The sequence below is a fragment of the Rhinolophus ferrumequinum genome, chromosome 21 (genome assembly GCF_004115265.2).
Source record: "Rhinolophus ferrumequinum isolate MPI-CBG mRhiFer1 chromosome 21, mRhiFer1_v1.p, whole genome shotgun sequence".
NCBI classification, from domain to species: Eukaryota; Metazoa; Chordata; class Mammalia; order Chiroptera; family Rhinolophidae; genus Rhinolophus; species Rhinolophus ferrumequinum.
In genome coordinates, this window is record NC_046304.1 from 14,973,630 (window position 1) to 14,987,967 (window position 14,338).

At 36.6% G+C, this 14,338-nt stretch overlaps 1 protein-coding gene across 4 annotated transcripts in view; it reads left to right on the forward strand.

Moving 5' to 3' along the window:
- Positions 1–2,313: 2,313 nt before the first annotated feature.
- The window catches only part of SPATA22 (spermatogenesis associated 22), a 29,230-nt gene continuing 17,205 nt past the window's right edge, over positions 2,314–14,338 (forward strand). For 2 of the 4 annotated variants that reach the window (XM_033091601.1, XM_033091598.1), the window contains exons 1-7: positions 2,327–2,452; positions 3,806–3,921; positions 5,913–6,041; positions 7,920–7,980; positions 8,112–8,207; positions 10,517–10,862; positions 12,527–12,656. In XM_033091601.1, the coding sequence (XP_032947492.1) occupies positions 3,879–3,921; positions 5,913–6,041; positions 7,920–7,980; positions 8,112–8,207; positions 10,517–10,862; positions 12,527–12,656 (805 nt within the window). In that variant the 5' untranslated portion in view covers positions 2,327–2,452; positions 3,806–3,878. Of the gene's footprint in view, positions 2,453–2,574; positions 2,702–3,805; positions 3,922–5,912; positions 6,042–7,919; positions 7,981–8,111; positions 8,208–10,516; positions 10,863–12,526; positions 12,657–14,338 lie in introns of those variants that run through there. The other 2 variants (XM_033091599.1, XM_033091600.1) reach the window with 2 other exon arrangements.

Consider the following 14,338-nt stretch of genomic DNA (forward strand, 5'->3'; position numbering starts at 1 on the left):
ACCTAACAGTATTGTTATTTTTTGAAAGTTCAAAGAACTAATAGTACACAAAGCAAATCCTTTCTAGTTGTCACAACCTCACTATTAGGTTGAATATTTTATGTTCTGAAGTACTAAAAAGAATAAGGCCAATAACTTCCCCCACTGCAAATGCTTTGCGGGGATAGTAGTGCCTGATTTATTGATAAAATAATGTAGTTTACTTTTTAAAAAGGGAGAGTAAAATTTTCATAGTCATGGCTGTCCAATGCCAGAAATTTTGTGGGAGACAAATTTAAGGTGGGATTGTTTCCAAAATAGTATGATTGGAAGATAAGGAGGGTCTTCCCTCTATTATATATAAGGTGTCTCATACATAATATGTGGTCCAATAGTCATGTAATCAAACTATTCTCACTATTTTAATTTTCTTCTTCCCCTTTGCCCTATTGCTGTCATCATCCTGACCAACTTTCTAGGTGGAAATAAATAAATGATAACCAGAACAAGATAGCGATAGAACTGATAAGTTTATAAACTGCTAGTAAAGATTCCACATTCCTCACAGATGCAGCACAGGACGTTGTTCATAGTATGTTTATTGTTTCCTATTTAATGAGGAATCTATTTTTGGGGGCTGTTGTGTATGTACGTATCTATGTACGTAAGTATATGCATGTATACATGTACATATATATATTAGGTCAACAGTGGCTTCCCTGAAGCTTCTACTCATTAATTTTTTAAGTCTTCTCTCTGGAACCATGATGAATAACAAATCTTTTCAGACATTTTGTCTAAAGTCTTCTCTTTTCCAAATTAAATGAAGACCCTATTTTTTTAAGCTTATTCCTAAGTTTGGCTTTCAAGGTCCCATATTATCTGGTCTCAGTCTACCTCTAATCCTATCTCCTAATACTCTCCTTTATTTGACTTAATCTTCAAAGAAACTACTCTTATGTCTCGTGACTACATAGTCCTAGTAAGCCTTTACTAACAACTTTGCCTACATCTCTGCACCCTCTGCACGTCTTCCCTTCACCTCGCCCAGTCTTCTGATGGTCAGAAAGCATGGTAACAACAAAGTATGGTCTTTGCCACCTCAGGGATGATGTAGATGCCTGATCACTGCACTGTACACCTGAAGCTGAACAATAATGAATGCCAACTATAATTATATATATATATATATATATATATATGTATATATATATATATGTATATACTTACAAGAAGCAGAGTACAGCATTAGGAATAGAGACAGTGGAAATGTAACGGCCGTATGCAATGTCAGAGGGGTAGTGGATGGGGGAGGGGGGTTCACACAGTGTGAGGGACATAAATGATAAACGTCTAAGTATTACTTTGTCTTGTGCACCTGAAACTAATAAAAAAAAAAACAAAAAAACCCACAAAGTATGGTCTTTGAACCTAGACAGAACTAGAATTACTAACCCTGGCCTGCAGTAAGTACTCAATAAATGGCAGCTAGTGTTATTAAATAAGGGCTAACATTTATTGAGCATTTACTGTGTGCCAGTACTATTCATTTTTCCTTTTAATACTTTTAGTACAATTAAATAAATATTGTATCTCTTTTACTGAGGAGGGAAATGTAAGTCTAGACGGGATAAACAACTTGCCAAGATCAAAGGGCTAAGCAGCAGCGATCTAGCGGCCAGAAGGCCAGAGCTGGGAGTCACTGCACCATTCCGTTTCCTCTCCCGGTCCCAGGTCGCTGAGGACCATGTGCCCTTTCCCTCCCCGGAGCTCGCACAGCACTGGCCCTGCCTTATTGACTACTCTCTGCCTTGCAAGGCTGTCATCTAAAGCCAGGCCCCAACTCTCCCACCAGCCTCCTGGCATCTCTAATTCCCTGATTCATCTGACTCGAAACTCAGCCAGACCAAGTAAGACTCCTGTGACAGGGTTTTGAGGCCGGTGGCCTTTGAGTCAGTGTTTTTTAGGCACACTCCAGGTTACCACCAGCATTTTACAGACTGATGAAATGACCTCGGAGCAGAGGGTTGGGCGACCAGCCTTGGGCACACTTTTCCGACAAAGCTGGGGCAGAGACCGCTGGGCAGATCTGCCGCCGCCTCATCAGTAACTAGAACAAGCTCTTTCTTCTTTGGGCAAAATTCTAAAGAGGGGAGAGCCATCCGTGCGCCTCGTATCTCACAGTGTTAACGTCATCGTTTCTGGGAAACGGGGCACGTGTCTTTTTCTCGTTATCAGACAGGACACCACCATTGCGCACGTGCCCCAAGGCGGTGGCCTCTGCGCCTGCGCGGGGTGGGGGCGGAGGGGTCGGTTCCGGGGGAGGCGCGCCTGCGCAGGTTCTAGGCGCGCTTGCGCACGGCTCGCGCTGTCTCGAGGCGGCCGGCATGTGATAGTTGACTGGGCGGTCACCGCGACCGTTGCAGTGAGGGAAGCCGAAGGAACCTGAGGGCGAAAGTTGCGTGTCGTGTTGGTAGGAAGGCCAAGAAGGGAAAGCCTGTGTTTTCGCTAGTTACTCAGCTGCCTCCATTCCCTGCGTGAGGGGAACGTTGGAAGAGAGCGGGCACCCTGACAGGGACGCCCCTCCCCCCCCGAACGAGGGCCCGAGATGGGCCCTCCTGGCCGCCGTCCGAGGCCGTGGTCTTTGGGGGTTCCGTGCTCGTGCGTTTGCAGATGGAGCAAACGTTTTGCGCACTGTTGCCGCCATGTTAATGCCATTTAGGTCCGATTGGAAGCTGGGGGGGGGGGGTGCAACTCAGTCCCTGCCACAGGGTCGGTGGGCCAGAGGGAGAGTGTTACGCGGTTTGTTTGTTTATTTTGTTTGCGTGATACTCAGAAACGTAACAGCCCTTGTAAGTCCCGTCTGGGTTAGGATCTGAGTTGTGATGGTATTTCTGTGCTGAGAAAAAGTCACCTCTGGTTTGGTTCCTAGAATGGCATGAAGAATGTTTTCTAAGGGACCTACTAGGCCCAGCTTCACGCCCAAGATGCAGAAAGCAGAGGCATTGACTGCTCTTAGGTTTCCCAAGTGTTAGTTCTAGAAACAATACTTGGAAATTGATATTTACCTCACTATGATTTGCGTTATGACTTAGTTGTGTTCATGTCTACCTGTCTCATTGGGTGGGGAACCTGGGAGCAGCAATTATCTTACTTAGGTTTGTAGCTTGCCTTTTCACACAATAGGTATTTGTTGTAAGTGTAAATTGGGATTGAAATAATATTAGAAGGCCAACCGTGGAAAAAATTACAGCAGAAATTCTGTAAAAAACAATTGTTTCACTCCTTGAAGTTACAGAAACTGAGTGGAAACTTATTTCAGTTATTCTGGATACTAAGTGACGCCTTAGTCCTTGGTGTTACGTAATCCAGGGATCTCAAACTAATGGCCAAAACAAATGATCTGCACAGTGTTTTAAAGTGAGACATGGCCTGTTTTCACATGGTTAGTAGGACTGTGTATGTTTCTTCTCTGGCCTTGTAACCGTATAAGTTTGTCAGTGTTATAGTCCATTTTTCTCTTGATAAATCTGGTTCAGAATTCTCCTCCTGTGGATCATGAGCTCTGCAACAAATTACCTCGACTGTGTGCAATTCTGCATATGTTTAGGAAGCAAAGTGATAACCACCCCAGTCCTAACATTTCAAACAGAGTTGGGAAAACGGTTTATGTTGTAAATCGTTACGCAGGGAGCAAAAGACTCAGTAAAGTGTTTACATTATCAGGTTGAAACCATAGTTTTAAACCTCAGTTTCAGTAATTACTAGGTTAAATTTTTTATTTTGTTGCTGATACAATATGAGTTACACATTTCTTTCTTTGAAGGTTTAGTCAAATAACTTCGTGTTAGAAATTTGGCGTGCTAAGGACAAAGTTACAGACTTTGATATCGAAGAAAATGAAGAGAAACGTAAATGAAAAGTCAACTCGAAGTACAGCAGGTATTGAACAACTTTTATTTTTAAATTTTCTGTATTTTGTATATATCACAATAAAGCTCATATACTTTCTAGGTGGGGCATTTTGAAAGGAACTTTTAAAAAGATTGAACATGTGGTATAGCCTCTTTACTTTTTAGGTCCAAGGAAATAAAATAACTTACTCAAGGGAAAACATTTAGTGGCAGAGGTAGGAGTAAAGTCAGACTTTTCTGGATTTACTCTAGTGTTCTTTCTACAAACCCCAGGTGCTTGAGTTTTCTGTGCTTTTAGGCTGAAAACAAAGAAATAGGTTTGTTTTTCGTTTGTATTTGTGACTTATTTAAAGTATTTCCAGAAGAACTTCTGTCTCCCTAACACCTTCCCCTACCATTTCTGCTTCCTCAATTTTTTAGAGGGCAAGCATGAAGAGAACCAGGGTAATGGTGATAATGCACAATGAAGATAGTAATAACTATTATTTATGGTGGATGTACTGTATTCCAGATATTTAATTATATGTAGTGATTTATTTAGTGATTACACCAACCCTCTGAGCTAGGCATTATCATCATCCTTCTTTTCCAGGTGAGAAATTAAGGCACAAAGAGGTTGTTAAATAAGTAACTTAGGAAGTGGCAGAACCAGGATTTGAACATAGGAATCTGGCTCTAGAGTCCATGCTCTTAATCACTTTATTATCCTGCCTCTCAGTATATGTCATATTAGCACAAAGAGTTTAAGGAGATTGTCCAAGTTTATACTTTGAGTTGTACATCATTCAAACCTACTTTGAAGTTGTACTTCAAACCCAGGAGGTCTGACTCGAGAACCCACGTCATTTTCCCAGCCTTTCCTATGAGACAGTTATTACAAAGTCTATATTCTCTGGTAGTACAAGTTTTGGTGGACCATCTAGAGCAGGGGTGTCAAAACTGCGGCCCGCGGGCCAACTGCGGCCCACAATCCATTGTTAATTGGCCCGCAGCAAATTCCAAAAATATATTTAGTTTACTTAAATAAACCAGGTGAGGCAATACGTACTTCACCTCGAGTGAGTGGCCCGGCTGTTTGTGTATTTTATCGTATATGGCCCTTAGTAAAAAACGTTGAAAAAAGTTTGGACACCCCAGATCTAGAGTATGGTATAGTGGCAAGATATCTGAACGGAGAAACAGGAAGGTTGTGTCCTGTCTAGGTCCTTCCACTGTGGCAATATGCGAGCTTTTAGGACCTCTTTTCCCTCTGAGATCTCTTCTAGGTTTACTGCTTATAAATTCTGACTTTTGGCTTGACTTGAGATCCCAGGTCTCTTATCTGAAGGGTTTAGAGGTAGTATTTATTCTCATTTGGATTGGATGTTGTCATTCTGAGACATTTTCAAAATGTTCCACAAAAAATATGCATTACAGACACCTGGAGTACTTATTAAAATTACAGCATTTTGGCTTACAAATCAAATCTATTAAAGTAAAATCCATGCAAGTGGGGTCTAAGAACTAGCATGTTAAGCACGATTCCAGATAAATCTTAGTCAAACTAAAGTTTGAGAACCATGGCTCTAAAGGGTGTGCTACCATAGTCCAAAGAATGGTTCCAGTTTGGAAAGCATGGGTCAAAGTCTGGTTCTCTCTCACCCCTTTTGTATTTGAAGGATCCCCTTGAGTTAATGTGATAATAGGCAAGCACAGGGAAGATAGAAGGAAAACAAAAAGTGGATTTTCAAAGGGTTGAAGGATGAGGAAGGAGATGAGAATTACTTCCAAGCAAGAAAAATTAAGGCAGTATTAATGTAGAACAAGAAAGGAATTTTTAGAGAAACAAATGAGGCTGTTTAGGATCTTATAAAGAATGTAAAAATCAATCCAAAGATGTAGAAATGTATTTATAATAAATATAAAATTAACAAATAGAAGTAGACAAATTCAAATTGTGCATTATTATGTCCTAGTAATTATTCTATAACTAGATGTATTTTCCTATTATGTGCTAATTTATTGGTATATTAAATTTAGGCTGTTTGCCTGTACCATTGTTCAATCAGAAAAAGAGGAATAGACAGCCATTAACATCCAATCCACTTAAAGATGATCCAGGTGTAAGTACTACTTCTGACAGTTACGATTTCTCTCCTCTACCAACAGGTAAGGACATAAGGTGAAAACTTTCAGAAAATAAGAACTAGGATTATAGAAAATTACCATTTCTATTTTATTATAATGGAAATATAAAGTTTATATTTTTCTTCTTTCCACTATCCAAATATAGGGGTTACTTGGCTCTTTCTGAACATTCCAGTGCAGTAGTTTGAGTTTCCTTGTCTACAAGGGTGGCTTAGCATTTAAATGGAGTATCTTAGATTTGGAGCCTTTGTTCTAATGAACTAGTAACCTGCATTGCAAAGAATTTTCTTTTCAAAACACATAAGGATATTTAGACATTTGGTGTTCAAGAATGGAGAAACTCAGTTTGCCTTAGGAATAAAGATAAATGTGCATGGGAACACAGGAAAAATGGAAAAAAAAAAATAGAACTTAGCAAGGGTAGAAGCCCAAGGATTTCTAGTGCTTGGCCGTAGTCTTTTTTTCTTTTCTTGTAACATTTTTGCCTTTCTTCATTTGTTTACTCTTTAGTCTTTCATCCACTTGGCTTTCTTATAGTTTCAACTAGCACATGAACTAAATTGCACTTGCTGGGGAGTTAACATAACCTTTTAGTTCTAGTCCTCAGAGCCCATCATTGACTGTCCTCTATATCTTTTTATTCAAACTTTAGAGACAGACAGCCTCTGGTTTGGCTCATATTTTTAAGTGAGGTCACTAAAATATTGGTTTAGTTTTATGTTTAGGCCTCTCATCTCTAAAACAATTAGCTGTGGTAGTTGGTGCTGGGAGGTCTTAATGTTTTCTGACCTTTTGCTTCTCTCCAGAAGAAGGTATTGGCAGGAACACATTCTGAAATATATTTGGTACATGCTGGTTATATACTTTTACATTTTGGGGGGGCACACTGAAAAAATCTTCAATAGGATCTTACACAACTAGAATTTTAAAATTCTCTCTCTCTTTCTTTCTCTCTCTCTCTCAATACTTGTATTGTTAATTTCATCCAGTGTGCAACCATAGACCTTAATCTACTTCTAAATTTATAATTATTTTGTTTTCTTCCATATTTGAAGAATTTGAAGTAAGAATTTTATATTCCATTTTTTTATGGATAAAAAAATTCATATGGATATGCATAAGTGGATGTTTATCTGGTCTTCCTTCGCCATTTAAAAATTCTCCACCATATAAAATATTTTTATAAATAGCATGAATGCTGACCTTGAAAAATGACAACGATTTGAGCTGCTCCATAGGGAAATGTTCATCCATCCTCCTAAAGTACTCTGAACTCTACAAGCTCTGACTAGGATTAGTATCTGCCAGAGATATAATAAGATCCTTACATTAAGTAAGAGATAGGACTAGATAAGTGTTTTTCAAAATTTTGTCTTAATCCATTAGGCTTTGAAACGACCAATATTTTAAAAAAAGAATAAAAGAGAATAGAGTAGAATAGAAAATATCAGAGGGTATCACACATAGTAAGGATAAGAAATGATGTGAAATTTTATGTTATTTTTCCTCTCTCTCTCACACACACATCCACACACATGCACACCACACCTATATATATTCTGGGTTATGATGTATTTTTTGCAGTGGGTTGGGATCAAAAAAGTTTAAGAATCATTGATTACACTGAATTCATGTTACAGAGTACAAGGTACTATACTAGGATTGGTTGTGGAAAAGATACTATTACCTTTGCTTAAAATACAATGGGGAAGAAAGCCATCTATGAGAATTAACAAGGCAGGCTGTGAGAAATTCCAATAAAGTGCCATTGAAGAACAAGTCCATATCTTTAAGTTCGTCTCCAAACTTTCAACCCCCAAATTAAATAAGCTTGAAATAATTATTTTTTGAAAAACGTTACCTATTTTACTTTTTTTTCCATTACTTACATCTTTTGAGATTCTGCTTGGGAAGTGATGAATCCAGAGTTGCCTCCTTTAACGAAAACAATGAACACAGGGTATGTAGAAAAATATAAATCAATGAATGCATGTCTGTTACTGCCTGATGTCACCCTTCTATGTATATTTTACATTTCTCAGTTTGGAAATAAATTTTTAATATTTAATAAAAAGATATGTTTCTCAAAAGGCAAATACCACATTCAGTTTCTCATCCCCTGAGAAGTCAAGATTCTGTGTCTAAGTCTATTCAATCAGATACTGAAAGAAGCAAGAGTGGTTGGAGGTGAGTCTACTTAAGATTTCTCTTTCTTCTTCTATTCCTTCTTCCCCGTCCCCTCTCTTCCTCTCCTCCTTTTTCTTTTCCCCATCTCTTCTGCCTTTCTTAGAATTACATTTAGGAAATTTATCTATACTTAATGACTATAGCAGTATTAGCTACTTTTTATGAAAGTAGTGAAGAAAACTTTAAAAATAGGTAAATTTTGGCAGTGATTATGTTTCCGAACAATTCTTCATGTTATAATGAAATTTCTGCCAATATTTATCACATGAATTTAAGATTTTGCTATGGATCATTAATGGTCTAATTGACAATATGTACAGAGTCAGGAATAGCTGTTTCTTAATGTTGGATATATTTAGAAATTGGAAACCAAATAGAATGCTCAATTTTACCCAAGTAAGACAGTTTGCTTCAAGGTAAATAAAACAGAATAAGAAAGAAAGTTGGAGACTGAAATGCGTATACATCTGAAGAGGACCATCAAGGAAGATGGTGAGGGTACTTTTGAGCCATTGCCATAAGATCCTAAATATTATGAAAAAATGGATGGAAAAACGACATGGATTATATTTTAGGTTGGATTTTAGTATTCTTGGGTAAGTGGCAACTACTAAAGGAAATAATTTGGAGAAAAAAGTATTGAAAAAACAGTGCCAAACAGATATCATATATCAGTCACTGTTTAGTGCTTCCATATGTTATTTTACTAATCCTTACAATAACCCTGTGAAGTTAACATTACCTTCACTTTTATTTAAGATACTGTATTGTTTTTTAAAGGGGGGAGCTTTTATTTTTTTATTTTTATTTTTTTTAATTTTATTTTTTAAATTTATTGGGGTGACAATTGTCAGCAAAATTACATAGATTTCAGGTGTGCAATTCTGTATCACATCATCCATAAATCACACTGTGTGTTCACCACCCAGAGTCAGCTCCCCTTCCATCACCATACATTTGATCCCCCTCACCCTCATCCCCCACCCCAGGGGGGAACTTTTAGTAAAGTGGTTAATATATACATCAAAACAATATTTTTATTTTTAAAAACAGTTTTGGTTTTATTACTCATGCTAGTTTCTTTAGGATCAGTCAGTTATTTTCTTCAGGGCTTGAAACTAGGCCTATTCTTGATTTGAGATGGTCCCTGGAGGCATAGTTCCAGCTGCAGGTGCTAAGAAGAAAGTCCCTTCTGACAGGCATCAGAGAATTAGGAAACAGATTGTAATCTAGAGAGGCACCCAGTATTTGATATTCTAATTTGAAATAATAGATGCTTCATCAGACAGTTGGACTCTATAACAATAGGAAATCCAGGAACAGAAAACATTGAAAACCCAAGTAGGCAATTAGTAATCTGCTGAAGCTCTTTTGACTGGTTCTATGCTTAGGTCCAGAATCCAGGCTTTACGTTCACATCCATCTGCCCCCCACAACAGCCTGTTCCTGGGGAACTAATTGAAACCTGAACCCTATCTTTGTCCCCAAAGAGAAGGATTTGAGGGACACACTGCTCCCTGCCCTGCGAGGAGCCACTACAACTTAGGCCTCGTGGTCTGCTTGCGATGATGCGGACCTGGCTGAGCTGGATTGGCTGCTGAAGCAGCACTGTGTGTGGGCATGCCCAGTGAGGTCAAAGGACCATAGTTCTCCCAGGGCTCCTCCAGGCTAGGGCACCTCCTGAGCAAAAATGTTGGTGGAAGTTGCAGATGTGCTGTTACCAATAAGGAGCTGTGAGGCTGAAAGAAACTTTTCTAAACTATGAATAATAGAAGTAATTTCTACAGCCATGAGAGAGAAAAGACAAAATTGTTTCTATTGAAAATAAAATTGCTGTCTGTTTATTATTTTGATTTAAAATCACTGGCAAGCATTAGTTTAACTTCTTAAAATTTTACTTTATAGAAAATTTAAATGTAAATGTGTAGAGAAATAAGCAAAAGTTTTCAAAATCTTACCAGTCAGAGACAACCACTGTTACACGTGTATGAAGGCTTGTATAGTTGAAAAATATACTTTAATAGCATTGGACTCTGAATTGGGAGACTAAGGTTCTCTAGGTTCTGGATTGCTATATGACTTTGGACAAGTTACTTTCTTCCTAAGTCTCAGTTTCCTCACCTGAAAAGAGATATAATATGTTGTAGGGTTGTTGTGATGATGTATTTAGAATTTGTAATTAACTAGTAGTTACAAAGTAGTTTATAAACCACAAAGTACTATATAAATGCAAATTTTCATTTTATTTTAATTAAGACAAAGTATATAGAAACAAAAACTAATACTCATTTTTATAAAAACTATTACAGCTATGGAGATAGAAACAAAAATACCAGCTTGAAAACTTGGGATAGAAATGAATTTAGTCCTCAATGCAAAAGAACAAACCTAGTAGCAAATGATGGAATAAATTCTTGTCCAAGTATGAGTTTGGGAGCTCAACAACAGAAACAATTAAGAATATCTGAACCTCCTAACTTATCTCACCAACGAGAAACTGAAGTACTCAGGCAAACACATTCATCAAAAATATCTAGCTCCACAATGAGAAGTCTAAACAAAAACAGTGCGTTACAGGGATTTAAGCCCAATTTCCAACAAAATCAGTTTAAGAAAAAAATGTCGAATGATATTCCAGCAGAAAGCACTGTCAAGGTAAACTTTTAAATATGAATTATTTACATTTTTATATTTACATTTTAAAAATATGAAATAAATAAGTATTTAGAAAATTATAGAGATAAGAGTATTTGAAATCAATCCCATGGCATGCATTACTTGATTAGCACAAATATCCATTTCCATTGGAGTGAGTGAATGTTGGTTTCCAAAATATTTTCTAAGAGATTGTGAATGGCTGCTCCTTTTCATAGTTGCTTTAGAGTATTCTCCCGGGTTCTTAATTTCACTGTTTACTAATAATTGAGATTATGTAAGTTTATCCAGTGGTTGCAGACATTCTTCAACGCCTTCATATGTCAGTCTAAGTTTTTGTAACAAGGGTCAGCATACTTTCTGTAAAGGGCAAGATAGTAAATATTTTTGACTTTATGGGCCATATTGTCTTCCTTGTAACTACTCAACTATACTACTCCACTCTGCCATTTGTAGCTTAAAAGCAGACATAGACAATACATAAATGGATGAGTGTGGCATGTTCCAATAAAAGTTAACAAAAATCAGACAGCAGAGTGTATATCATGTTTAGAGAATTGGGAAGAGTCTGAAATGGCCAAGTGCATTGGTGAATTAGTGGAATATAGAATATGAGGCTAGAAAGGTAAAATAAGACCAGACTAACTATGACCTGGGATCCATTAGCTGACTTCTGTTACAGTTCAGCCAGTGCGATTCACTGGCCAGACATCAAAGGGTGGGGAGAGAGGTTGGGTTTTCCTATTCCTTCCCTACTTAAATGTTGTGTCAGAGGCAATACTCATAACTATGGCCCTGCATGATACAGCCACTCCATGAGTCCAGTTTTCACAGGTTTGGTAATTTTACTTCTTCCTCTTGTCCTTTTAGCTTAGGGATGGTAGAAGTTTCTTATTGTTGTTAGTCCTTTGAGTGCTTATGTACCTCGTATTTGTTCTGCCTGTATGCCTGTAAGAAGTCTTTTCAATGAACCATCTAGGGTAAATTCTGGTTTGTTTGTTTGTTTTGCTGGAAATACGACTATTTAATAATAAATATTAAATATTTAATAATCCCTGCCTCTTTTTAACCTTTTACCCTGCTTTTTTTTCATGCATAGGATATATCAATTTCTGATATTATATATTGTTTATTTTCTGAATTCCCCATTGGACAGCAAAATCTGTGAGGGTAGATATGTTGTTTGTTCACTATTATTTCTTTTTTTTTTTTTTTTTTACTATTATTTCTTCATTAGCTATGTTTGGCACTTAGTAGATGCCAATAAGTACTTTTGGAATTAATGAATGAATGAATGTGTCTGACTTCTATCTTAGAGTGAGCACATTAGGAATTGTATTTTGCTCACCTGTGTTTTATCAGAGGATTGGCACATGATACATTAAAAATATTGACAAATGAACAAATGAATAAAGAATGAATGCCCATATAAATCATTCTCTTCTTGATTAATTGTCTCCAAGTACATCCTAGTTTCTCCTATAAAATGCTAATGATGCCATTAATTTAGGGGAGTAACTGTACTATAATGTTTGATAGTCTTTTAAAAATATTTTACACATTTGCCTATTATAAGGACATAGAATCTTTACAAAGGAAGTGAAAGAGTATAATGAAAAAAATGAAAGGTTTTTCTAATGCTATGATTTTATTTTTTCCAAAAGGATGCCTCATTGTATCCATTAAAGTTTAAGGAAAAAGATAATTCTTTAAGAATTATATCTGCAGTTATTGAAAGCATGAAGTACTGGCGTGAACATGCACAAAAAACTGTACTTCTTTTTGAAATATTGGGTAAGTATAATACTTCAAAAATACTTCAGTAATACTATTTGGACAATAGTTTTGAATGTCAATAGGAATACATAGGAGATCTTAAAGAAAAAATTTTGCAAAAGGACATTATAGTTTGTTAGGATTTTGTTCAGCACCTGGGTCTGTCATTAATTTGTGTGACTTAAGATGTACTTGGTTATTTATGGTGGTATTCTTTTGATTCGTAATGTTAAAACTGGATTCTTAAAGTAATCCAACTCAACCCTTGAGGTAGGTGAGGAAATGGGGCAAATAATTAAGATAGACTTGACTAAAGTCACAAAACTATGTAGTAGCAAAAATGGATCTAGAATCCAAGTCTCCATGTTACCAATGTAGTTCTTCTATATTACACTAAACCCAGTAGTAATTTTGTATATAAATTGAATCATATTTTAAATACTCTGAAATAACATTTGTAAAGAATCCTTTACTGATATGAATAGACACCGTACAATTAATCTGTTTTCGAAATTAATATTTAAGTGGAGGAGAGTTTTGTAGAATGTTTCTGGGGTTTGATTTTACCTAGAATGAAGAGGTAAACACGTAAAGATTCAAAACATATTTCTTTCAATAGTCTAAGTAATATAAATATTTTTAAATTATGAAACATTCTAAACATACAGATAACGTAATATCCACATATCCATGTTACAGGTATATTTGAAACTCCTATCCATTTTTCTTCTTTAGAGCTAATCACTGTGGTATCTTTCCTGTCCATGCTTTTATAATTTTACTGTGTCCATCTGATTTCATAAATTTATATATATATACTTTTTATTGCTTTATGTGTTTTAAAATATGCAGCTTACATTTTTTTAAATTAAAGTTTATTGGGGTGACAATTGTTAGTAAAGTTAATAGTTTCAGGTGTACCATTCTGTAATACGTCATCTGTATATCACATTGTGTGTTCACCCAGAGTCAGTTCTCCTTCCATCTTCAATCCAGCATAATGTTTTTAAGATTTAGCCATTTTCTATTCTGTCACAGCATTGTCTTCATCCTGAAGCTCACGTGTAGTCAGTCTCTAGCAGCTTCTGATTCTTCCCTTTCGGTATTAAGACGATTATCAAAGTTCTCTGTACCACCCATCCTTATACCACACTGTCATGTTCTTCAGTAGTTTCTTCTGGTTGCTCTTTCCCAGAAACTAGCAAATGACCCCTTGCGTATCGTCATTTCTGACGGGGTAACAAGCCCATCACCCAAGCTACTGAACTCTGTAGCTGGGGAATAGGATACACTGATTGATTTAAGTCAGTCTCAGATCTGTCCTGCATCCTGGCATGGGAACAAATCCCATTCAAATCATATGGCGTAGGAGAGGTTTCCTAAAGGGAAATCTGGGTATTATTAGGAGAAATAGAGGCTGACCTCAAAATAACAAATGTTATTACTGTTAGTACTCAATAGATGGTTACCAAAGGAATAAATACTGCCCTTAATTGATAATTTGTTGAGATAAACATGATTTATTTGCATTTTATAGATGAGACAGATTTGAAAGAGGTTAAATAGTTTGCTTAATTTAGTATATTGAAGAATTGGGACTCAAATGCATTCCTTCTGATTCTAATTCAATATTTTGTTTTTTTCATTAAACCATGATGCTTATTTGTCATATGTGTGTATTTTACTATTATAATGTAGTA